Here is a 26694-nt window from a genome sequence, read left to right as displayed (position 1 = left end):
GGGGTTTATATGATGAGTTTCTTATATACAGAAATTCATTTAAGCCGCTGTGTGAATTCGGGATTCTCTGGTTTTGAAAATTACATATAGGAATTGACTGGTAGATAGATATACGTGGACAGACAGATAGATCTTTAATTAGGCAGAAACTAGTTGGCAATTACAATTAAAAATCGTGAGATAGAACTATTTGTTAGTAGAAAGCTGATAAGCTTAAAAAATATATTTATGATTAGATATATTCGGAGATTATGGGTTTTAGAGCAATATAAAATAAAACAATTTCAGACGTCTGGTAGAGTGTTGTGAACGACCCCACACACTGACTCCCGACCCGAGGCGCTGGAGGAGCTGCACTGAGGGAGCCGTAGTGGTGAGGTGGAGTGTAGGAGTTGTAACATGAGAGTGAAGTGTGTTCCTGCACGTGTGTTGCCCACTCTGTTGGGGTAAGTCAACCTGGGTCACCGTATGGAGTAGATAGATAGAGATACTCAGTCAAATAGTCATATTGATTCAGCATGAACACAGTGTACATAGTGTAGGTATTCCTCCTGTACCCCTCCCCCCCTCACATTATTGTACAGTCCCCAAAAAGTATGTTAAGTTTGCATTATATCAATGACAAAACGTTTTCAGGTTAACCTTCGTAGCTCTGATACTTGAAAGCCGTTCAGTATCACCTGTGGAAGATCAGACAGAAGAATTCCTCTCGAGGGTCAACACCCATGACTTATGCTGGATCAGTGAGGACTATGACCTGTTGGATGACTGCCAGCGTTGCTCAGGTTAGAATCAAGCAACTTATGTTTTAATATGAATCTCCATTTGTACCTTATTATAGTCTTATGGTTTTTAGTGATAATTAAAATATTTCAGAATTTTATATTAATTATTTATGTTTTTGCAACTATTATAAAGGACATCTTGGTATGTCTTAGTACAGTGCGCTGCATCTAGAGTGCAGTATCAGTCAAGTGTATTTTCCACTATTCCATTACCTATGTCAATTGAATCACTTTTATTTTTGACATAGTTTGATTAAGTAAAGTTGAGAATTGTTTACCTCATTAAATAAGTGAAGACGATAATGCCAGGGGACTGACAAGTGGGGAAATGATTTGTATAGGAACAATGACCTTTTCTTTAAACCCAAGTTTTCCTGACATAAATATTTTGGGATAACTTTCTGAATCTAAGTGTGGGTTACAAGCTGACACAGATGTACAGGTATCCCTTGCTATACAAATGTTACTCTACAAATATTCTATTCTTAGGGCCCGTACACTTCAGCCACTTTTTTTGGCCACATATGAAACCTATATGTAACTTTAGGGATACCACACACACATGGGTCACTATTTTGTGGCAGCTACAAAAAATTTCACAATCGGATCCATTTTTTTTAGGTATGACATTGGAGTTTTCTTGTCATTGGAGAACTAAACTATTTTTCCCATGTGTTATGTTATTCACTTAAAGAATGGTTTTCAAGAACCCTAAGACCATTCATATAGTAAAGGATACCTGTGTCTGTTAACTGTGTTTCCATGTTTAATCATAATACTGTACCACTATTAAGTAATGTACACCCAGCAAAGGTTTTTCACCACTTGATAGTTGGGACAATCATGATGACAGTGAGGGAGAAGTTAGTCTTAATGAATAAATAAATACCGAACAGTACAGTATATGTAAAATATTACTTGGTCGTCAGTAACATTAGTTTCCTGTAAAGTGTTGACTGTACTAACTTTACCAGTTACTAAGATAGATTGTCTTGGTTACAGGTGTTGAGAAAACAATCATTGTACCAGCTCTGTGTCAGCTGACAGGCTACAGGCAAAAAATAAATTGCTATATTTCAGGAGAAGCATATCGCAGGTAAGAATTTTTTTTAGATGTCCACACATTTATAACACCTGCAGCTTTTATCAAAATACAGTACTTGTGCAGTACACTAGTTCACTTGTGTTGCTCACAGAATTATCTTCCCATTAGTTATGCATTATTTATACATATTAGTTTATCTTTTCATGTAGTGATGAGTGGTGCACTAGATGGGCTCTCTGGTATCTGGACAGGTCCGACTAATTACCCAAATGTACCCAAATGTAGTCGCAATGAAGTCAAATAATGGTCCTAGATGAATAAATCGGACTGCCAATCACTTCTCGACTAGTATTTGGTGTCACAAAGTCACCAAAAATTGGTAAACTTAATTTAATCTGAGTTAATAGATCGCGTGCATGTACCTAACCTAACCTAACCTCGACTAGTATTTGGTGTCACGAAGTCAAAAAAAATTGGTAAACTTAATTTAATCTGAGTTAATAGATCAAGTGCATGTACCTAACCTAATCTAATCTAACCTAACCTAACACAACACAACTCAGATTAAATTAAGTTAACCAATTTTTTTTTACTTTATGACACCAAATAATAATCGAGAAGTGATTCACAGCCCGAATTACGCTTGTACGACCATCATTTGACTTCATTGCGGCTACATTTGGCTACATTTGGGTAATTCCTCGCTCCGTCGGTACATGCACGCGATCTATTAACTCAGATTAAAGTAAGTTTTCCAATTTTTTGTGACTTTCTGACACCAAATACTAGTCGAGAAGTGATTGGCAGTCCGATTTATTCATCTAGGACCATTATTTGACTTCATTCCGGCTATATTTGGCTACATTTGGCTACATTTGGGTAATTAGTCGGACCGATCTGGACTGATAGTTGACCTTTACCAGGCAGCCCACTGTGAGGCTGCCCAGCATGCCAGGATGTGCTGATTTATTTTCTCATAAAAGTAAATAAAAATGATTGTAGGAAAATTAAGTGTCATAAAAACATTAAATGGTATGTCACACATTGTATCTCAGAGAAAAAGGTGAACATGTAGTTTATGGTGTTGTATGGGGATCTATTAACTGGTGGATGTTGGTGAAGATGTTTAGCGTTCATCATCACATTGAAATGGTTAAGCTTGTCTCTGATGTTAAAGATATTTAGTGATTGAGCCTAAAGAAAGGGAAAATAAATTATTACTGATATCAATATTGTAAGTCAAAAAAAGTTAAGTAGCATCCATGTGAATCAACTGCAAGTCTTCCCTCTCCAAGTGTACAGGTATATGGACATGTACAGTATGTGTGCACTTGAGTGTGTATACATATACTGTACTATATGCAGGTATATAGGAGAGTGAAATTCCTGTGCCTATGTGTTTAACAATGTGTTTAATAATAATAATAGTAATTACACTGTAATGGTTTATTGAAAGAACATGGCAGCCAATGGGCTGAAAATATACTCTAAACAAGAAACATGAAATGAACATACAAGTTTACTATAGATTTGATAGTTTAATTAGTGTGCTTATTAGGGAGTTGGTCTTGTAAATTGTCTTGCGAGCTATGCAGCATCGGCAAGATTTTTCCCTTTGCACAGTACAGTTTCACATTTAAGTGCGAAGGAAAACTGTTCTTTTTTCTCACTTGGTGTAGCTGGAAGTCATGATTTCTCATCTGGTGTTGGTGGGTAGGGGTCTTTGTATGGGTTCTGGCTGGTGAGATCTACATCAGCCTCAACCATTGGCCACTAAAGACTGACTTGTCTTTTTTACTTTTATCCTCTTCGCCACTGATCGGCTTGTTAGCCTCCCGGGTGATCGGTCACGTCTCTGTCACGCACTGTTGGCAAATACTGGGCATGCACCGGCTCCTGAATGGACATGGCCTTGTGTTTATATGTGTATTTGTATACTGTACTGTATTGTAATTATTGTATGTACATTCAGCAAAAAATTATCCTCACACCTGGTCTGATAGCCTTCGAAATGATCACTGTGACTGTGGTGGTGTTCATTCGCTAGGGTTGGTATTTCTGATTGTGTGACACTGAAAAGGTGCAGATACGTTATTTGCTGACTACACACATTTGCATGTGTTTTTATTCCAAATAAAAATGTGTAAATATGTTAAAAATTCATCTTGTGTACAATACTGTACAGTACTGTGTAGGAAAGCTGATAATAAGAATTCATTTATTTGTATTTTTGTAGCTTTGTATTTTTATGGCTTTTTCCTGTTACTTTGGACAGTTGTCTTACTTTCTTTTAGCTTTTATTCCATCTTTTGATATTTATATACAGCACAGCGCTCCTTGACCCACCCAACACAAGGGAGGGAAAGGACCAACACATTAGTATGTATAGTACAGTGCTGTACAGGATATAGGAATGTTTTTAGATATACATTTTGCACATTTCTCTTCTCATAGCTGTGCAGTGTTAGTGTGGCAAGAGGAACTTAGATTTTGGCTCTTCGAGGGTCTGGTTGCAGCTGTTGGTGTTATAGCAGGTTTATCGACCGCCCTGAGGTATCAAAAGCTTCGTTCACAAGGCCGTTTGGACCCATATCTTCTAAGTACCTCATCAGTTTAAGGTAGGTTGTCCATGGCATAGCAGAGTGTTGGGGCATTAGGTGGTCAGTTTGCTGGTGTTTGGCACCTTTTGAAATCCGTTCCTTCCCTACTGCCTGCATGAGTTCAGTTCCTGTTGTATTATATTTTATTTATGATCGAAAGTACAGTACCTGTATATTGTGTGTATTGTATTAACTTATTGTGTCTTTTGTTTAAAGTTTTGGTTGCATAAGGTGTCTAAAAATCAGCCCATAGAAATGTATCCTCCAGTAAGAACATTTCAGTGCATCTTTAGAAAAATAACTTTCACTTTACACATGACTTCTGCAGAACACATCCCTTTTTTATGGCAAGGACTGCCCGTGTTCTTTTATATAAATTATATATACTCTATATATATAAATATGTTTATTTTTCAGTGAGACAAGTTCAGATACCAATATTAAATATGGAAGAACAGGATACCCTTTACCTGACAGGAGGTAAAATTGAAGGTGAAATTTTGGTTCCTGGTGAAACACTGATCGCTCTCTTCACTCTACAGTATTGCCATGACCCAGCGATCAGTGTGGTACTGGTACAGCATAAAAATGAGGCCTCTGACACACCCTCACCATCACCACTCTCTAGCGGTGAAAATTTTAAAACTGCGAATCTTGACTGTGATTCTTGGTTTCCAATTGATGTGAGTTGCATGAGTTTTGGAGTAATAGTAAAAGAGGAAAAAGACTGTCCAGATATGATAGGTAATTGTATGTTACCAGCTATTTTGATGACATCACAGCCTTGGTGTGTTGCAGGTTTATGCTCTTCTTTGAGGTTTATTTTGAATCGTACGCTGGAAATACATCCGGAACATTATTGCCGGCAACTCCTTGGATTTAGGGGAGGTTGTTTACAGGCTTGTGCAGAAGTTAGTGTGTGGACCAAATTCTGTGAAGTAGAAACACTTGAAACACTAAAAAATGTATTCAGGGATCGTTATTGTAACACTGCAAAGATAGAGTTGCCGAGAGATATCATGAGGTATGAACACCACATGCAGCATCCACCCATTCTGCATAATGCACTCAAGAGGAAGCAGGAGTACATCAGAAACACCGTTCATGACAAGAACGAGCAGCAGGAACTTTGTCAGAAAAAACTTGCACAGCTTCCACAGTTAGAACACAAATTTGCAGAAGGGTTAGATATGACTTTGGCTGATGTTATACTCTATGCTAGTTTCCACATAATTATAACAAAATTGCAAATATACATGACTTTGGAAGATGTTATTCCTTTAGTCATAAAGTGGTATGAATTTATATCTAGTAATAGCTATATTCAAAGGGCTTTGCCTGTTCTCCAGAAAACCTTGGCTTCAATATCTGCAGAGAGAAAGACCGGGACGACCTTAGAAATTGTAATCCCCGAAGTTCCTCACGAAAGTATATACAAGAGTGACCCCGAGAGGTATAAGCCTCGCTGGAGGGCATTTACTCATCAAGAAGATATAGAAAAAGTTTTAGGGGTCCTAGAAGTGGCAGCTGTCAAACCCACTTATGATGTTCATCCCTCAGACTCCATCTCACTCTCTTGGTCCTCTTTTCCATCTGCAGTAAGTCCACAAGAGGGTCAGCTTCCACTCTCTAGACTCCAAAGAAAATGTCAACAGCTTGAAAATGTGGTTTCTGCCATACTGTCTGTTTCTAAACCAGGTGATGTTATTGTTGATTTTTGTGCTGGTGGCGGCCATGTTGGCATTGTTGTGGCATACTCTCTCCCAGATTGCAAAGTGTTACTAGTGGAAAACAAGGAAGCTTCTTTACTGCGTGCAAAGAAGCGAGTTGAAACCCTGGAGTTGAAAAATGTTGAGTTCGTGCAGTGTAATCTTGACTATTTTAAAGGACGTTTCAATGTGGGTGTATCCCTACATGCATGTGGAGTTGCAACTGACTTAGTAATGCTCAAATGCCTCCAACAAAAAGCTGCATTTATTTGTAGTCCATGTTGTTATGGGGGAGTTCAGCCTAATCACATTCTAGATTATCCTCGAAGTCAGATTTATCGCAACATGTCTCTGTCATTAAGTGAATACCTCACGCTAGGTCATGCTGCAGACCAAACTCATGATGAAAATAATCCCAAAACTGAACAAGGTCAGTTGTGTATGAAACTAATAGACACAGATAGGTTGATGTTGGCACAGTCACTTGGGTATGATACAAGACTGGTACTCATGCAACCAAAAACTTGCTCTCCAAAAAACCATCTCCTTATTGGGGAACTCAAAGAAGAGTTGTTGCACAATATTTGAATTTAATGGTTATCGTTGTTAGTGAATTTAATAGTCTAATCCACTTTAAGCTCAATTAATTATCCTTCTAAAAGCAGGGTACAAAACCACAAAAACTATAGTTTTACATGTACAGTAATGGGTATTCTCTGGTCCAAAATTTTTCAAGGTTTGCTGTAAAATTTATAATATCTTATTGTGAATGTATTTTAGGCTTTTCATATAGTAGTACACGCTTGAAGCAACAGTGGAAAAATTTAGGAAGTGGAAGGATGGAATAGAGTCACATGGACTGAGAGTGATTGTGGCAAAAACAAAAAGTTTTGATTAATGGCATAAGTGAGGGACCCATGGTGGAAAGTGGAGATGTGCTGTCTGTAAGGTAGGTGTTGGCAGCAACTCAATAATGTGCAGTGAGTGTGGAAGGTGGGTACACAAGGTGCAGTGGAATACATGGCAGACTGCAGGATGTTGCTTACTTTAAGTGCTCTGTATGTGCAGGCAATCTTGTGGCCTTGGGAAGACTGGAGAAACTCAACATTAGGGATATGCCCTTGGATTGGATCAGTGAGTTCTGTTACCTGGGTAATATGATCAGTGCTGGAGAGGGTGCTGAAGTAAGCGCAATTACAAGAGTCACAAGTGGTTGGAAGAAGTTTAGGGTGTTGCCTTTATTGATGGCAAGAGGACCTTCCCTCCACATCAGGGGAAAGGTGTATGCAACTGGCGTGAGAAGTGTGATATTGTATGACTGAAAAATGGGCAGTTAAAGTGGATGCTATACATGTTTGAATGAGTTAAAATGAGAATGGTGAGGTGGATGTGCAATGTGACACTGAGAGATGGGAAACCTTATTAAGAGCAAAGAGGGTGGCTAGGTATTGAGAGTATTGGTGAAGCAGTATTCTATGTAGTGGGGACATGACTCGCAAAAAGTATGTGAGGGGAAGAGAAGTGAGAATGAACATGAAAGAAAAAGCAAGTACAATTTTACAAATATTTCTGGTAGTGGTTTAGTAATGGTACAGTATAAGATTCATAAGACTGTTTAGGAAGCTTCAGGTTGTTCACTTCAGAAAACAGATGAACAAACTTTGCTATTGTTTTAGATATCAGATTAAAATTTGTATCCAGGCTTTGAGTGGGTTGCTATGATGTTAGATAATGTGTCAATAGACATTTTTAGCAATGACTCCCTTGTTGAATACTACAGTACATGTTTTGTACTGCAGTATTAGTTGAAGTACTGTATGATACAGTTATCCCTCTTTTTACATAATTTCACAGAAATGTTCTCTATAAATGAGGGACAAAAATTTTATTTTAAGAAATCAAATTATCAATAATGAAATCTGTCAAAAGTGTATTTCATACTTTGCACCACACTGCTTGAAGCTGTTTTGTCCTTTCATTCCACGGTAACTTACACAGAAATTATCACCGTCTCTGTTAAGTAAAGACGTTCTGTAATTATGTACAGTATTTTACTTATTCTATGATTACAGCAGTCATTAGAATGTTTGAAAGTTGTTGATTTTAACCAAGAAAGTGAACACAACAATATGGAGGCAGAGACAGCCAGGTGGTGGCTGGAATAGCCAATGATGAAATTTCCTTTGCTTACAAATGTTTATGACAATGCAGCTATAAATTTGGGTACAGTACTGTATATTCAAACAAGAACACATGAAATTACAGTATATATGTGCTTGTGTTTATAATGAATACCAAATATCCTGAGGTGTATCAGGTACAGTACCATAAATATTTGTAAACAGAGTAACTGACACTGCTGGCCAAGAGACACAGTTGGTGATCACTTCCTAGTGTTTCCCATTAAACAAGAATTTTTTGCCCCTAATTATGTGTATTAATTTTGGTTGTCAATAGTACAAAATAATTATATTTTATCGAAATGTTGGGGCCTTTCACAGCAGGGTTGTATCTCTGGCTACATAATACAGTATGTAGTTGACTACAGCTACAGGGGTTTCTTTATACAGTACAGTATGTAATTTTTTGACGTGTATAAAACTTTTCAGGGTTGAATCTACAGTATTCCATAAAAAGAGGGTAATTTGTATTTGTCTTTGTGTGTTCATTAGTGTGAAGGTCATTGTCTCTCAATAGTTGAGTGTGATAGGCTATACCATTCTAATTTTTGTTCTGCTGCGGAAGTTCAGGAAGCTTCAGCTGCTGCTGCTAGTCCGTGCAGCAGCTGCTTTATGTGACGATTTTTAAAGGTTCATCATATTTACTGTCAAAGTATGGGTAAATGAAGTGTTCAGTCACTAGGTGAATTAAAAGAACTTTGAACAGTTATTAGAAATTCAAATGCAGTAACTTACATCTTTCTGATCAAAGACCAATTGTTGCACAATTAGTCTCAATTTACAGTATATTTGAGACTAAAATATGTAATTTTATTTTCAATTATTAAATATGATTTTCCTTACTATTGGGTGGATAATCTGATTGATTTAAGAATAACATTGATATTAAGATAATTACCATAGAACCTATCAAGTCCGCATACCCGTGAAACTTACATCTTGGTGAACTTAATAATTTTGTAGCTTTATAACATAAATGTATTGGACCTTGGGGTCAAGAACCCAAAATATGAGGTGTATGAAATACTTATGTATGGACCCAAAGGCCTTAAGCATAAGTTATCACGTACATTAAACACTCTGATACCTGTACAAACAAGTTACCTCTGGCCCTAAGAGCCTACATTATGCAAACATAACAAAGATGGAGTACAAAACCAATTTGGGGAGTGCCCAATCAGAGAAGTAGAGGAGTACCCGGTACCTGCTTGTTTACAAGCATAGGAGCCTTCATCCTGATTACTGTACATACTGTATACCAAAATAACATGCAGGAAGTGTTCAAAACTGGCTAAGTGGAAATCAGTGTACTGTACATCATTCTCCTTGGATGAATAAAGCTTTGCATGGAGAAACTAGCACAAGCACCATTCTCATTTTTTGTCAGGAAACGCATTCAAAGTTTGCAACATTTAGAAATTTATAACATGGAAAGTATTATAGTTAGAATGTTGCAGTTTGTTTTAAAATGAAGCTGAATGTTTGTAAATTATGCAAATAATTTTTTGAAACGACACTGTGAACCTCACCTAACCTAACCAAAAATAATGTTTCCTTAATGTTTTGTAATAAAAGCTCACAGTAAATGTTTTTGCTTTCCAATCATGATTATCATAACAAAAATATACTCTACATTGGTTTTCTTTCCAGAAATTATAAAAGATGCCTTCAGTATGAACCAATAACACTAAAAATAATAATATTCAATGATAACTACAAAAATTTTTGCAATAATAAGAATAACCATTAAGACTCGGTTATGCAAAATTGGTAAAAATTTCACTTCGATGAGATGCGGACCAGAGTTAGGTTTTTGTCTATAGACTTTTAACCATATGGTCAGTGGCATTTTTGCACTCCATCCATCACCTCATAAAATAGGGTGTTTTAAGAACTGTTTGCAGGCATAAACATGATTGTGGCCTGGTTGGCGCTTGTGCTAGTTTCTCCACGCAATGCCTAATGTGTGGTTAAGAGGAAAGTATTGTGTGAAACTTTCTGAACTTATGTAGATTTCATTATTTTTTGTTTTATAGTAAAAGTTTCTTCCTGAACAATGAGCTTTTTAATGAGAGCATCTTAAGAGTTACGCCCCCCGTATGCCATTCCAACTAACTGGAAAATTTTTAGGATAATTTAAACACAAAGTAAAACATAGAATTTATTAAACTAAGCTATCATTATAAGCAAGGATTTTACATAAACTTGATAAGGTCCATCTCCCACACCTACTTGTTTCTCCCATCCTAAACTTCACATTTCAGGTCCCATATACTCAGTGGGTTCAATAACTGCCAGCAAAGGTATTTTAATCTCCATCTAATTTATACTTAGCTCTAATAAACATTATTTTGTGCAACTTACATCCATGTCTGTGAAGCCTTTGGCACCAGACTCAAATGCTTACTTTACTAAGATGACTTCCAGCTTTTTCAGACATTAAACCCTCTTAATTAGTAGGATTCTAGATCTCCCTCTATTAGTATTACAGTATTAGTGTTAATTAAGTGTTCACATTCATCCTCCAGAAGTAAAATAATAAATAATAAGTTTAAAAATTAAGGAAATTGTTTTTTTGTTACTGTATCAAAGCTCTTTTTTTTTTTTTTTAAATATGCAATTCGAAAGTTATTCAAGTTAGGTTGACCTTGCACTCACTAAAGTGTTAAAAATATGTCCAATAAATATGTTGTACAATTAGATTTATGTTTTTTAAGCAAATGATTGTCAAATTTTCCTGTTTTAATGCTTATTCTGCAATTTATTGCCTTTTGGAAAATTGGCCATGGTGGGATACCAATTAGCACAAATTTGCAAGGCCAACGTGTACTTAATATGGTATTCACTTGGGTCTCGATATGTTTGAGGGTTATGTTCTCTAAAAACCTCCCATAATTTGAATTCACATAAATTGAATCCAGTACTTGGTGATTTGGAGAAATATGGGATACAGTACATTACAGAACCTTTTCTACATCTCCCTAAACCCCAATTTTGGTGCATTTTTATAACAATAACATACTAATATAGTATACTATATGAAAACATAGATTTGGCTGAAAATGATTGGATTAACTATTTAACTACCCGGGAGTCATTTTGATCATTTAAGGCACCACATGTAGAAACACTGCAAAGAATCTGAACTTTCCATCACACACGTCATCACAGAAAGGGTTGCCACTCATTACTCCAGGTATTTTGTAATGTAGTTCAAGTCATCTTCTCTGGAGGTGTGCCCATGGAAGTCAGGGGGTTTGTCTTAGGCACATCTGGAAGCCTCAGATCTGAAAATGCAAACTAATATCAAATATACATCTTAGGATAATTCCTCTTCATTCTGGAAAATTACCTTCTTATCTCCAACTAAGATCATCACTTCACAAATTAAGAGTACACCTTATATAGTAAAAATTACCCCAATTCAGCTGCACAAATAAGCTTGACTTTCAGGATCTTTATCAACCTTCCATCACATCAGCCCATGGAGTGTGTAAAACAGTAAACTTATCATAAACTAACCCAATATGTAAAGTCATACAGTATCATTGTAGTAAACTAACCTTCCATTTTGTTTGCCAGCTGCTGATCCAGTTGTTGTGAGTCTTGGTGTTGTGCCACCAGCTGGTTCAGTTCAGCTTGTAAAACATCGTCATCTTCAGCCTCGGGTGATATCACTCCCGCCCCCAACACTGAACTCACCTCTTGGCATTCATCCAGAACCTAAATATACAAAAAACCACCAATGCATTATCTCTGTTTCTAAGCCACAGTTAACTTTACATGACAAACTCTACACTAGAAATGTGATAATTTTAGTAAACATTAATCAACTCCTTAAGAACAACAATACAAGAAAATTATATGTTACCTTTGCATATTGTAAGAGCAAGTTTCCTAGTGGAATAACCTACACACAATTACCGGAAACACATGTATGAAATTCTCAAATAGACACACTTATAACTTAGCTATCATGGTTCATAACCAATAAGTTATTATTCTTTTTCTCTATTGACTGCAGTATTCTCAAAATCTAGAAAAATAAATATTAATACCCTGTACTGATAGGTCAGACAGCATCAGGATTATTCAGATTTCTGGTTTATTGTGCTTATATTCTAAGATGTAAGTAATTATCACCTGTTGTAAATCATCCATAGTGATGGCAGCAGCATCAGCTGAGGCATCTCCTATCATCATGGCACGGAGAGCCTCCACACCCACTTGAAAGGCTCCTAACACTTGCCTTTGGGAAGTAAAAAATTCAATATAAAATGAGAGACAAAGCAACTCCTAGTTTTAAACTTACCCAATACAGTTGACAAAGAAATTTTTGTCTATCTCCTCTCTCACTCAAACTATCCCAATAAAAGTGGTAAGGTATGGGACTAATCCATCCCATAAAAGTGGTACAGTGCGCTGTACATCCTAAATCCAAACAACCATCCAATAATTATAAATATATCCCAATAGATGACGAGGTCAAAGATCAACTTTAACAATAAATACCTAGCTAAAAGGTCACCATATCCCAGCAGTGCTTGTAACTTGTGGTGGGGTGTTAATGTACTGTGATGTGTGGCCAACAGTCACATCAGTACCCCCAAACAAAGTTCACCCTTCTCATTTTAGAGTTGTCAACCTATAACCAGTGGGAACTGATGCACAGGAAATTAGCATTTGCTTTTTTTTTAATACTTTTTTGTTGTCTGTTTCCTATTTTTGTATTTTAAGAGTATAATATGCTGGTCAATGATCTCACTGATGTCTTGAATGACAATGGGTTACTCCCTGATTATTTTCTGTCTGTTAACCAAACTTGCTAAAGCTCTTCCTTCCTTTCTGTGATCTATATTTACCTGTGACAGATAATTTTAATATTGATGTATTATTTGAAGCTATATCCCATTAAGAACTCCCTGAACCTTAATGGGTCGTCTGATCATCTAAAATATTCTCTTTCACAACGTCCTTTTTCTCAAACTTCAGAGAAGTCTAAATATGTTCTTTATAGACTTATGGTCCCTGTCTCCCACAACCAGTACAGTACAGTACATACTTGCTGATGGCAGCATCCTGTAGCTGATGGAGACAGGTTGTGACATTCTCCAGTGCCCCGAGCTGTGTGGCTAAAGACTTCTCAACCCTCTTCTTCCTCCTCAACATGGACAAGGCCTATAAAATAATGATTTCTAAAATATTCTTTAGCAGAGAATACAATTTATTTTAATAATACTGGAGTAAAATATTAATTAAACTGTACATAAAAGACAAAACAGTTTAAAATATCAGAGCACTGTTGCTCATTTGTGCTCTGGACTTTCCTCCTGGGAAGTTTGACTTTGATCCCAAGTTCAAACATGTTTGGAGTTTACCCTTTGAATGGGAAGGAAAAAAAATTACTTGGCAGTCTTCAAGTACTGGATATATATAACCTTCAGGACACACCCATCCCTCATGAATCTTCATGTTAAGGTTTAACTCTTGTCAAAGACCTGGGTGGGGATGGGGGAAAGACACCCCATTTTGCCCTCAATCGATATAGGTTCTAACCCTTTAGATGGCAGGGATTTCTCCCAACTGAATCAAATTGTCTGGCATTAGCCAGAATAAATTACCTATGGGCTACTTTGCTCACTAAAGGGTCAAACTACACATTTTTTTTTACTAAAGTGACATTTCTTGTCTGAGGTTTTGAGAAAATCTGTCTATCCAGGTACAGTACAGTCATTTCCACTGACGAAATCAAGAAAGCTCTTATGAATTTAGGTTATATTTACTATTCCAAGGTCAAAAATTAAAATTATTATTCTATGGTCATGGTCAGTTATGGAACATACAACACAGGTACACACAGTAAAAAAAAAGTACCGCACAGATTATGTGCAAAACAATATGACACCACGGACGAGGGATAAGTGGAATATGAGCGTTGGTCCTGTACTATGGTGGTAGTCCTGCTTTCCTTGCGAGGGTGTCCTCACATATCTGTTGCCCTACCATAGGTAGGTGGAAACCTTTGTCATACAGGCATGCATACCAGCCCTCCCAGCACATCAGGTGATGTGTGCATCATTACAGAAGTCAGCAGACACCCCCCCAACCCCCGCGTGATACTTTTTTTTTTTACTGTGTGTACATCTCTTGCAATTAACCGTGACAGATATAAGATCTCATAATGCACCTTTATTCTGAAGCCAGCTTGTAGTGCACACTTAGCCTCCAGCTGTAACTTGGTCATCTCATCACCGAGTTGTGCCACATTGTCCTGTACTCGCTGCTGGGCACACTGTAGGTCATACTCCGCTGAAATAATTTCCACTGCTTAAGTTGCAGCATGTCACTTGATCCTGTCATCCTTACAAACTCTTCCATGCAAGTGAAAATTACACAGAAATTAGTTTTGTGCCTTTGCTCATGACAACTTGAACTTCAGTAAATGAACAATTTTGTTGCTCAACTTTTTCACTTTCTTGGAAGCAAAAACAATCAACTATCATAACAAAAAATCTATTTACTTCACTTCATGTTATGGACTTACCCAGTTCAGTCTGAGTGATGGTGGGTTTGCTTGTGTCTCCTAGCATGGCAAACTTGACATACAATGTGCCATTGTGGATTACAGTTGCAGCTCTTCCACACTTAACCAGTGTCTCAACCACAAGATTTAAGTTTTCTGGTGACCCAACACACACTCCAAAGTGATTGTACAGCTCTGCCAGGGACACCAGTTTACTTGTATATTTCACACCACTAGATAACTCCCAGTATCTCTTCATCACACCATCACACATGTTCTACAAGAAAACAGTCTCATGTATCTACAGTACGTATATGCATTTGTGTTATGTAAGACGGTGACTCATTTGGCACTTTTGGTTTTGAATGATTCACTAACAAATCTGATTTTTTTAAAGAAAAGGTACAGTACTATTGTTATAAATGGAGAATTAAAGACAGAAATTAACTCTAAAAAGCCCAGAAATATTCCTTTCAACTTCAAGGTGTTAAGAACTCTTGAGACCTTCACCCCCATATTATATACTGTACAGGACTGAATTACTTAATGCACTTTTTTCAGAGTTGATCACAAATTTAGAGAGTAACATTATTGTAGATGATTTTCTAATCACTCTTGTTTATAATAATTTTCTGAGCAATGGCACCCCAATAAAAAAAATACAGCATTAGCTATGTTCATGCTGGAGTTCCAAGAGTAAATTACAGTTCAATTTAATGCACTCAGTTATTAAGCACAATTTATTACAAAGTTAGTCTCACTGATCAGCAAAGTTGCCAGTTAGGTCAAATTCTCATATACAACTACTGTAACTACAGAATTAGGTTTATGGCAATTTGCTAAGGTCATTTTATTATGTTACTTGATTTTACACTAAACAGAATTTTTTAATTATTTTAATTTGTTTTTATTGATCATGATGTCTGACAACAACACCTGGTACAGTACCTACTGAGACACAACACTATACAACTGAATAAAACTTTTACAATTAAATTATGAAAATAAGATGAATAAAGATTCAATACTTTCTTTTAAACACATTTTGAGTTTTAAATATTTATCCTGGGTGCAGAAGTAAGCATTACCACACACATAACCAGCTGATGACTTATGATTAGAGTACAGACAGTGGAATGTACTTAATAGTGTGCTCTCTGCCATCCACATGTGCTGAGCTAATTTTATTTTATTTTTAAAAGTGCAGGTTTTCTGCAGTAACTTTATGAAGCTTTGTCAAATTCTAGATCTAGCATGAGGCACACTTCATTTTGTATCACACAGCTACAAAAAGAGTAACTGTACCCCTACATATATAACAGCTCAGCAAGACTGTGGGAACTCTGGTCATGACCATTTTCTATACATTTAGCTCCTCTTGTCCTCTATAGTAAGCTGCCTGACCTTACCTGTAACAATATTGTATTGACTAATGTCCCCTGCAAATTATTGGTGCCAATAACTTGCTTCAGTTGATTCCATGCAAAGTGAGATGGCTTAGCTACAAACACACGGTGACCCCAGCTAATCCAAGACTCTGGTGTAGGTTCTGCTGGTAACTGGTCCAGTGGAAGTATATCCCCCAGCCTGTAAACAAGTATACTGTACTGTACTATAGTATAGATAAAAATGACATAGGAAAAATAAAACTTCATTTTTCCACAGAGCATTAATGTTGATAGAGCTCAATACGGGTATACTACTGGAAAGCTATACAGGGTATCATAAATTTTTATCTCGCTAAAAGAATGATACTGTACTGTACTGTATAAGAATTGAAAAACATGGGTATGTGATTGTACTATTGTTATTAGCTCATGTCAGTCATGTCTCTTACCAGTCTCTTAGTAGAAGTCAAGTCCAGGACCCCTAGGTTGTCAACTCACTGCTAATCTCAGAACTGTGAAGTGATCACTATTTGGGTTCAAAATTTTATCTCTGCAGATATATTCAATATTAATACAAAAGTGTCAAAAGAGAAAAATTATAAACTAATGATATACAACTATACATATTTAAGATACCTAAGTTATCTTAAACAAAGCAATAGTTTTACAATAACCTGTTCATGTGTAGAAGAACATCAGGAAGACTGAGCGGTGTCTGAGTACCTCGACGAAATGCATTTTGACATTCCTGCAAAAGAAAGAAAATACAGCGGGTAACTATAATTACAATTACAAAATGGTGTTTAATACATCTCTCTAATTACTACATATGACATTACTTTTTTATCCCAAGATCAATGTACAGGTGAAGTTTTGCAGTAGATGGTACAAAGAAACTCAGGTTACCATGAAGAATATATTTTGTCAACGGATGTACAGTACTTACAGACAATCAATTTACAAATAAAGTAGCAAAATACAGTATATTTCCCTTAAACTTTACTTGTAGGGGTAAGATGAAACACATATACTGTACAATGATACTTTTTTTATAATAAACAGATTTATTTACCTAAACAAACAATGGTATTTATGTAACAGTCTATTGTTTAATTTTGTATTTGTGAAAGATGGTTTGTATGTTCGACTGCAAGACTATGAAGTCATACTATTAAAAAAATTCCAAGTGGTTGTGATGCCAGCGTGACCCTCAGTTGAGTGTGATGGGTACCTGACAGCTATTATTATGCTTTCATATTTCTAAAGTGAGTGTCCTTGCCTACCTACAAGAAAACCCCCATCACAAAAAATCATAATGTATACAAAATCTCTCCTCCAAGTTATAACTACAACTCATGCCTGAATGAGTAGTGTCACTTACCAGGAGGGTGAATGTAAGTTTGTGAGTCATCCTGCACCAGTGATGAATGGCAGCTGACCAGAAGGTACAGCGTGCAGTTCTGGCCACTGTATCTTGAGCCACAGGCATAGGCCCCAGCAACACTCTCATTCTCTCTTCGTTGTTCCATTCTGGCGGGAGATAATCCCTGAACGTGTCCATCTCCCAGTTACAAAATTACAATCTGTAATACAGTATTGTTAGGTATCAGAGCATAATATAGCACCCAGGGTAAAATGTCTTATCTTAACATCCAATAAAGAATCCTGGTCAGTCCCCAAAATCAAATGAATTCCTCCCACAATAATCAAGCTATCGGCGAATTTTTGGTAAATTTATAGTAAAGCACTGTGTGAAGAACAACACATTTGGCCTGATTCTTCTTCAGCTGAGGGGGGCATGAACAAAGGGTTTGGTTGTTTTTTGTTTGGTTTTTTGGTTTTTAACAAAAAAGGGATAGATTAAGTTATATTTCTTTCAGTTTTAGAAATATGTTTTTCCTATGGTTTTTCATAAGTTTTGAATGAGTTTTGCCTTGATATCCATTGGAAATCACCTGTTTTTCTCATCTACCTAACAAAAAACTAATTTTTCCAACATTTTCCCTTGTTGGAGGGGGGGATCTAAAAACGAGTGATTTCCGGTGGAAATAAATATGAAATTCGTTCGAAACTCATCAAAAACCACAGGAAAAACATATTTTTAATATCCAAAGAATGAACGGTGCTTTACAATAAATTTACCGGATTTTTCACTTACATGGGACTATAAATACTTTTATTACCTCATGAAATCGACGAAGACTGAACACTAAATTAATTGTTCTAGAACTTTTATTGTTGTCACGAAATAAGATAGCATTAAGTTATATGATGATACAATACAGTAGGTAGTTAAAACAACTCAACCTTTAATATTACCTTACCTTATAATCAAGCACGATACTCTTCGTCATAATAAATCAGAATTATTACTTTGTATAATACATTATAAGTCACTGATGAAACCAGACAATAGGAGCTCCTCGCCCAGACTGGTCCAGAGCCCTCCCTAAGGCCTATAACTTAGCCCAAATCTCAACTGACGATAAAGTGTCGCCTCTACAATTAAGATTTACCTAACTGTACTCACATACCAACATATAAATCAAAAAAATAATAGATAAAATAAAGTATACCAGCTAGAAACAGAACAACACCTTCAGCTGGTGAGTGTTTACCTTTTAGGTCGTGTGAACACCAACACCGAGACGACCAACGCACACATGATCGTTTATATGTAAAGACTATATAAGAGTCTGTTGAAATGGAGTAAATAACTAGACATCATAAACGTAATTTAACTATGATTCTATGGTAGCTATGATTATTTCACGTTTGGTTGGTTATGGTAGTCCTTTTTCAATAGAAAGTAATATTAAATGGTTATATGGTATATTTGTAACACTACAGTAAGTATAGTATGGCAGATGCCTACAGTTTTTTATGAGCCATATTATTGGAGGATTTTTTTACAATAAATTGTTCTTTTTCCTATTTGCTTTTGTAAAACGCATTCATCTACATAAATTTATCATGGACATATTATTATTTGTTACTAATACAAATAATCCGCTGTGGGTCAGTGAGCTGTGCCCGGGTGGGCTAATCCCAGTAAAAAAAAAATTTATATATATATATGTATGTATATATATATATATATATATATATATATATATATATATATATATATATATATATAGATTCGTGTCCTAATTTACATAACACTGTACCAAAACTAGTGAGGGAAGGAAGAGGGTGGGGGGGGGCTATTCTTCAGTTGGCTACTCTAGGAGGGTTCAGGGGTTCAGAGTGTCAGACTCACAAGTTGGTGGTAAACAATCATGGCTGACCTCTTACCGGAGTTCGAGCAGCAGTTCGCCACAGTAACTGCTGATATAACCTCAAAAATATGTATATTACCCTCGAGAGAAGGAGGTAAGATCGTTAAGCAATAGTGTAATGTTAAATCTTCTTGGCTGTGGTGAAATAAGATGCCTTGGATATAAATGTATACGTGGCCGTCCAGTTCAACGTTGACCTTTTAATTATCTTCAAATAAAGTCTTTTAATAGTTTAGATTAGAGTCCTTCATGATTAGATTAGAGTCCAGAAAAGTTTTTTGTTTTTATAAATAGATTCATAGTTATGTAAGAAGTTGTATTCGATAGTTGCCCAAGTCGAGTCATTGGCGGTGGTAAAACTATGAAATTTAATAATTAGCTGCTTTAGTCTTATGTTGTCCCGGGGTACCATTGGTAATTTATTAATTTAGAAAAAAAAACGGTAATAGTGGAGGAGATGGTTGCCAGTAGAATTTACTTAAGGAATTCGTTCATATTTTCCACAAGTTTGGATGATAGTAAGTAATGAAAATGATGCAACATATTTGTCCTTAAATTGTAAGCTTTCATCCCTTTTTCTCTCTAAGATCATAAATAACCTGCAGTGAGAAGGGTGAAGGGGAAGAAATACATTTTTAACAGTATATATTCCACCAGGAAGTCTCCCATGACACTGTTTGTTGTTTTCACATGGGATTTTAATACCATAAATATCGGTTTGATTGCCATTTGTTTTCAATTTTATTGGCTTCATTTTCCTGGTTTACTTGTTTATGGCTTGCACAAATCCCCTTTTCTGTCGCCCATGTGATTTTGAAATCTACTATGTATAAAGGAGATTAATTTACAATACAGTAGTCGGCTTTGAATCCCATATTATGGGTTTGGATTCCAACATTTCCAATTTCTTTCAAGTAGCATTGGATTCTAAGTGAACTGTATGTTTCTATAATTATTGTTCTTCTCAAGGGCAAGGACAAGCTAGTCATCTTACTTTTCAATGGCGTTGTTATTGCATCGTGTTCCATATTGTATCACAAGTTATCTTTGCTTGTGGAGGATGAAGACCATCGACAAGTGTTAAAATGTGGCAGAGAACTGACAGTGAACAAGAAATATGTGTATCAGTGCAACAATTGATCATACTCTTACGTCCGCAAGATGCAAAATTACACAATGCTGCTTCAAGAAAAGTGCTTTCATTGGTACCTGATATCAAAGTAAGTTCTTTCTGCTTAATATGCCGGGGGGTCTAGGGGGCAGAGCCCCCCTGGCTAAGAAGTTAGGTAAGGTTAGTTGGGTTAGGTTGGTCAGGTCAGGTTCTGTGCAGTAACTTTTCCATTTTCTTGTCTAGTATCATGAAGCTAACATCTCCAGAGGTTTTGGTGCTTTCCATAGCTAAGTAATTTCGACTGCTAACCGTCTCCTCCATCATTACCAGATAAACAATCATTGAACTATGTCTGATTTTAGAAGAAATAAATAACAGTAATTAATGTACAGTTTGCATAATTATGGCCGTGCTCAATAGTGTTTTCCTGTTAAAATCAGACAGAGTTCAGTGACTTAATATTGGCACACAGTGTACTTGCCATTTCGATTATGTGTTATGATAATAGTGCACCTACCTAGAAAAAATATTGGTAATACTTGACCACATTGGTCCAGATCACAAATTTTTTCCATAGAAGTTGCAATCTTTCTTGCCTCAAGGAACATAACGTACAAAATGTGCAAGTTAGTTACTCAGGGCTTCGGGGTTCAGAAGTAACTTTCACGCATATCTTCTAAACCTGGAAAATTAGAGGCTAGTGCTACCACCAATTTTTTCTTTATATTTCCTCTGGAACTTGAAGTGATGAATTAGCTAAATCCTGACTTTTTACTCCTTTCCAGCTGAACGAAGAACAGTGATTCATGATGTGGAAAAGCTGGTTGAGGAAGCAAAAGAATTGGTAGGTGTTTAAGCACTTTCACTCCCATTTTATAATTAAGCAGTGTCTTGCTTTCTTTGAGTTCTCTGTATCCCTTTTTCTATTGCACATAATTATTGAAAGTATAAGAAACAATAGACAGATCAAACTTAAGACTGGATGATGTAAAAATAATTATCCTTGATGCAGCTGGAGAGGATGGACCTGGAGGTGCGGGATATGGAGCCTGTACAGAGGGAGAAACTTGGAGGACGACTCAAAAGTTATCAAGTTGAGCTGAAGCGCTTAGAGGGAGAGTACTCACGCATCAAGTCCTCCATGTCTAATGAAGGTAAACACTCGCTGGTAAATTTATACATCTGCCATAGTGTGGAGGTGCAAAGGGAGGTATAGTACCCTAGTCTATCTTATTGTTTGTTTATAACGTAATTCATCACCTGATTTATCCCACCTCCTCCATTTCAGCTAATCATTTTTTTTTATCCTTTTATTTACATTTATCACTTTTGTTATCATTCACTGTCAACTCTTCCTGGTACTGTATGCACTTTCAGTTTCATCTATTAATAGTTGTAACTTATTGTCCAGGTTCCCCACTAGAGCAGTGTCATCTATTGGGTCACCTTCCATTTACACCCTACATTATTTTTCACCAAACGTATTAGTTCTCTCCAATATTCTGGCTTTCACCTCTCATAGTACCTCATCCGTGGAAATATTAAACAACCACGTAATATTATGCCTTTGATACTCTTGACTCCGGCTGACCCACATATCAAATACAGTACAGTATTGCATCTAGTGATAAACCTCATGAAAAGTGTAATTTAAGATAATTTTCTTGTGTCAATTTGATCATCATGTAGTATTCTCTACAGCTAGCATGAGATCAGAACTCTTGGAAGACTGTCAGGCTGGTATGAGCGTTGGGGAGGAACAGCAACAGTCACTCTTGGACAACACCGAAAGCTTAGAACGCACTTCTACACGTATTACCCAGGGGAGCAAAATAGCTGTAGAGACTGAGCACATTGGAGCTCAGATACTCAATGATTTGTACAGTCAGAGACAAACCATCAGTCATGCACGAGAAAGGGTATGATATGCAGTGTTTTTTTATTATGTAGGGTTATTACGAAGGAGGATTAATTACAAATATACAGTATACCTACTGTTATCTTAGCAGTCCTTGAATATCGTTTTAGGAATTTACATGTGCTCTTTAAAAGTCATTCTAATTAAATAAATTAGAATGACAGTAATGTACAGTAATTGTAAAATCTCAGTTTTGTTTCACCTTTTTTTTTCTTCCAAGTAGTAGCTTGCAAATTATTCATGATTTTGTGAATTTTGAAGTTTGGTGGATGAGGATTTTACCACAGTGTTCACAATTTATTCATTATGGAATGACACAAAAGCACACCCTTTAATTAGGAATGGCTGAGCAACACTAGGCTTGTGTGTAAACTTGTAAGTAATAAAATTTGATTATTGAAGTGGTTGGTGGAACAGTTTTGTTTAAATCACATGTCTGTCTCTACAGCTACGCGAGACTGATGCTGACCTGGACCAGAGTTCGAGAGTTCTCAACACTATGTTAAGACGGGTATTACAAAATAGGTTTATCTTGTACACTGTTTTAGGTATTGTAGCGATTGTCATAATTTTTGCAATTTACTACTCAGTTAGCAATGGATGACGATAAAGTTATGTTTGATAGGATTTTCATAAAACTTAATATATTAACACTTTAAACAACAACATATTACATTAAGGGCAACTAATTTAATTAAAAACATTAAGAATAACCACTGAATTATAAGTACTGCAACTAAAACATTTCTGTAACATAACAGTAAACACACTGTCTGATACAAAAGCATTTTAAAGTTTCTGAATATTAGAGCCCTTTTTTCTTCTTCCTTTTTGAAAGATAATGTTAATTTTCAGTGCTTCATTTATTATGGAATAGGATCTGAGATGCTCTAAGTTGATGCACAATGTATACATTTAATACACCATTATTTATGAAAATGTTACCAGTACAATTACATTATTCCTCTCTTTATGAACTGTTGGTATCCAGTATTGCCTGTTAACAAAATGGAAAAATTAGGGACCGTTATTCTTGGTGCAGGTACGAAGCTTACTGCTGTACCCGGCATTATGTTAATGTTCATGCTATAATATTTTCCACTCCAGTATAGTAATTTTTATTAATAATATATTGACATATTAAATAGATTACTATTTTCAATACAAATTCACCAGATACTTGTACATTATCAGGATATTTAGATGTAATATATTTGCTGTTGATGACCACAATGTTTTGTTCATCTTAGACACTTACTGTACAGCTGCTACAGAGATGAGGTAGGTGTACACACACACACACACTCTAATAGTTTACCTTCCTCTACGTTATAATCTCTTTGATCTGAATTCCTGTTTTATTATTTGCATAAAGTTGGCCCTTAAAATTCGCGGGGGTTAGGTTCTCAAAATGGCCGCGAATAGCATTTGCTAACATAAGAACATAAGAAAATAAGGAGTCTGCAATAGGCCAGTTGGCCTGTGCATGGCAGCTCCTGTCGAGAGTTACTACCACTCTCTATCATCCATGAATCTATCTAGCCTCCCTTTGAAACTTTCCAGCGTTCCAGCACTTACTACAAGGTTGCTTAGCTTGTTCCACGCGTCCACCACCTTATTTGTAAACCAGTTCCTTCCTATCTCCTTCCTAAACCTAAACTTATCCAACTTGAATCCGTTGTTCCGAGTCCTATCCTGCTCGGATATTATAAGAACTTTATCTATATCACCTTTATTGATTCCTTTCACCCACTTGAATACTTCTATCATATTTCCCCGCACTCTTCATGGGGGTTACATTTTTATTATGTACTGTACACACAAATGTATGCTCCCTTTAGGTGTTTGCCCTAAGGACAATTATTTCTTTTACCCATATTGTGTATATATATGTGTGCGTGTAGATACGCACACACAAAACATACAAATAAATAATAATGGGAAAATACTTTCACAAATGATCAGAAACAAATGTATGTAAAAAATGTTGAGTCTACCCTCAAGTCTACTCTGTGCTTTATTAATAACAAAGCATGGAGTGGACTTGAGGGTAGACCCTAAGATTTTTAATACATTTTTTCTTGTTTCTGATTATTTATGAGAGGATTTTCCCATTATTATTTATTCGTATGTGTTTTGTGTGTAGTGTCTACACACACACACACACACACATACACACACCTCGTATATACAATACAGGTAAAGGAAATTACTGTCTCTATAACGAATGTCTCCCTGTCCCGGACGCGAAAATGCCGGCAACTTTAAAACTACCCACAGACTTTCTTGTGTACATCCAGGGTGTCATCCGCGAATTATCTGGGCATACTGTAGTTTTTAATAATATTGTTACTGTAGTCTTCTTTAAATGGAAATTATGTGTTTTTAGGTTAGAAGGCTTGAGAAGACTGCCAAAAGTGCATCCCTAATTTTTCCCTTTGTAATACGTAATGGATAAATCTAACTGTTTCATGAAATTTCAGTACAGGTAATAATTTGTGAAAGCTTTTCCGGAATACATCCTATTTGTAAAAAGATGGGTTATATCTGTACTGTATATGTTCATTATTTTTAACCCAAATATTAAACTTAATTGCTATTTTTCACCAAACAGATTTTGAAATACTAAAAGCTATGTTTTACTGTGCAGTCAGATACCCTGCGGGGACACCAGGAGTTATGTTTGTTGTTCTTTCACACGTCACTTCAACAATCTACACCTTCTCTTAATGTACGAAATCTGGCAGTAAGTACACAACAGGGGAAGGTGTAGCCTTAGTTGATAAAGCCTCTTCCAATATTGAGTCATGAAATAATGCTAATAGTAACGCAACAAATAACAATTATTTAAAAAAAAAAATAAAGATTAACAGACAAAAATTGGTTTGATGAAATTAAAAGCATCAGATTAATTGAAGATATAAAAAAGATTACAGGCAGAGATATAAAGTAACTCATCTGAATTATCTTTAAGTGATGTGTAAAAAGTGTTATTAAATATTTAACATTATAGCAGATAACTGATCTTGAAAATTGTAGTCAAATGTGTTTATATTTTTGGTTCAGACAAAATCATCAAACTTGCTCTGTGTGGATTTGGAATGAAGTACAGATGTTTGCAAAGAAAATTAACTTATTCAAAATTAATACATCATGATGAACTTTTTTCTTTTTTTTATCTACCGTCAACCATCGTATGCATAAACATACACAAGACACACGTCCCTAAAAATACCTTCGAGTGTGGATGTTCCGTTGATGATACCAGAACAGAGGCGAACACTCCATTGTACTCGTAACCCAAGTAAATGTAGACACTCATTCATACATATGCCTATACTGTATATATAAAGTCATTTGTACATTGACTAAAATACTTTTATACAAATCACCACTTTTTTACAATATGTCTCCTGTATGTAAGTTGTAATTGTTACATATTGGAGGCGTAACATGCAGAATCTATGTGCTAAACCAGAGGAGCTTATGTGAAACCTTGCCCAGTATACAGTATTCCTTTCTTGTTAAATGATATGGCATAATTGTTTTATCGTTTTTAGTATCCTGCTGTTTTCTCTGTAACCCAGTACAGTACAGTAATAAGGGAAGTGTTTTCAATAGAATAAGAATACAGTACAGTTATAGGAATTGAGCCAAATGACAGGGATAAATCAGAGATGTATTCGGGCCTTGTTATGGAAGGTGGGCAAGAGTAAGTGTATGTGGTCCTGATTCTGGCCATCCTGTGTTAGTGCAGGAAAAGACCTGAAAGAGTGAAAATTAAGAGCTTTTGTGGTAGTGAAAGAACAGGGATGTGAGTGTGCATGTAAACAAAAGTTCTGGAAAGAATGGTATTATTAAAGATTTGGCCAAAGTAATAAAATTAAGCAATTCCATTTTGTTTAATTCCTGGTGGTTTATTTTTAACTAGTATAATAGGAATTAAAAAATGTATTCAATACTAAAGTGTTTTTATGGCAGACAATTTTGTTTAGGCATTGAATAAAAAATAGACAAGGTAATGGTTTTATATATATATATATATATATATATATATATATATATATATATATATATATATATATATATATATATATATATATATATATATATATATATATACAGTATATATATAATATATATATATATATATA

General features: G+C 35.9%; 4 protein-coding genes across 8 annotated transcripts; 3 read left to right on the top strand and 1 right to left on the bottom strand.

The window, feature by feature from the left end:
* The first annotated feature begins 312 nt into the window (after nucleotides 1–312).
* Nucleotides 313–12612, top strand: LOC121875827 (protein JTB-like). Of its 2 annotated transcripts, XR_006090677.1 has the most exons (6): nucleotides 313–446; nucleotides 637–785; nucleotides 1788–1881; nucleotides 4285–4448; nucleotides 4848–5113; nucleotides 11902–12612. XR_006090677.1 is itself a non-coding variant. In XM_042380521.1 (5 exons), exons 1-4 carry the CDS (start codon nucleotides 400–402, stop codon nucleotides 4445–4447), a joined length of 453 nt encoding a protein of 150 aa, XP_042236455.1. In that variant the 5' UTR covers nucleotides 313–399; the 3' UTR covers nucleotide 4448; nucleotides 11902–12612. The 2 variants fall into 2 exon arrangements, 1 of the variants encoding a protein (XP_042236455.1); XM_042380521.1 differs by lacking the exon at nucleotides 4848–5113.
* LOC121875825 (glutathione S-transferase C-terminal domain-containing protein homolog) lies at nucleotides 5120–12612 on the top strand. The gene has a single exon (XM_042380515.1). The coding sequence runs from the start codon at nucleotides 5123–5125 to the stop codon at nucleotides 6725–6727; it is 1605 nt and encodes a 534-aa protein (XP_042236449.1). The 5' UTR covers nucleotides 5120–5122; the 3' UTR covers nucleotides 6728–12612.
* Nucleotides 10468–18926, bottom strand: LOC121875826 (charged multivesicular body protein 7-like). Of its 4 annotated transcripts, none has more exons than XM_042380517.1 (10): nucleotides 18849–18926; nucleotides 17612–17813; nucleotides 16905–16978; nucleotides 16252–16429; nucleotides 14864–15119; nucleotides 14507–14628; nucleotides 13382–13497; nucleotides 12463–12568; nucleotides 11883–12042; nucleotides 10468–11606 (listed from the first exon to the last, which is right to left on the bottom strand). In XM_042380517.1, exons 2-10 carry the CDS (start codon nucleotides 17789–17791, stop codon nucleotides 11533–11535), a joined length of 1266 nt encoding a protein of 421 aa, XP_042236451.1. In that variant the 5' UTR covers nucleotides 17792–17813; nucleotides 18849–18926; the 3' UTR covers nucleotides 10468–11532. The 4 variants fall into 4 exon arrangements, with proteins under 4 accessions (XP_042236451.1, XP_042236452.1, XP_042236453.1 ...); XM_042380518.1 differs by having other exon boundaries at nucleotides 18828–18879; XM_042380519.1 differs by lacking the exon at nucleotides 18849–18926 and adding an exon at nucleotides 18807–18836.
* Nucleotides 18927–19481: 555 nt separating this feature from the next.
* On the top strand, nucleotides 19482–23348 carry LOC121875836 (vesicle transport through interaction with t-SNAREs homolog 1A-like). The gene is made up of 5 exons (XM_042380547.1): nucleotides 19482–19605; nucleotides 21408–21466; nucleotides 21635–21776; nucleotides 22324–22541; nucleotides 22989–23348. Exons 1-5 carry the CDS (start codon nucleotides 19512–19514, stop codon nucleotides 23142–23144), a joined length of 669 nt encoding a protein of 222 aa, XP_042236481.1. The 5' UTR covers nucleotides 19482–19511; the 3' UTR covers nucleotides 23145–23348.
* The last annotated feature ends 3346 nt before the right edge of the window (nucleotides 23349–26694 follow it).

Source organism: Homarus americanus, unplaced genomic scaffold (genome assembly GCF_018991925.1).
Source record: "Homarus americanus isolate GMGI-L3 unplaced genomic scaffold, GMGI_Hamer_2.0 scaffold10188, whole genome shotgun sequence".
NCBI classification, from domain to species: Eukaryota; Metazoa; Arthropoda; class Malacostraca; order Decapoda; family Nephropidae; genus Homarus; species Homarus americanus.
Note: the sequence above shows the minus strand (reverse complement) of the source record. Positions and strands in the feature narration are given on the sequence as shown.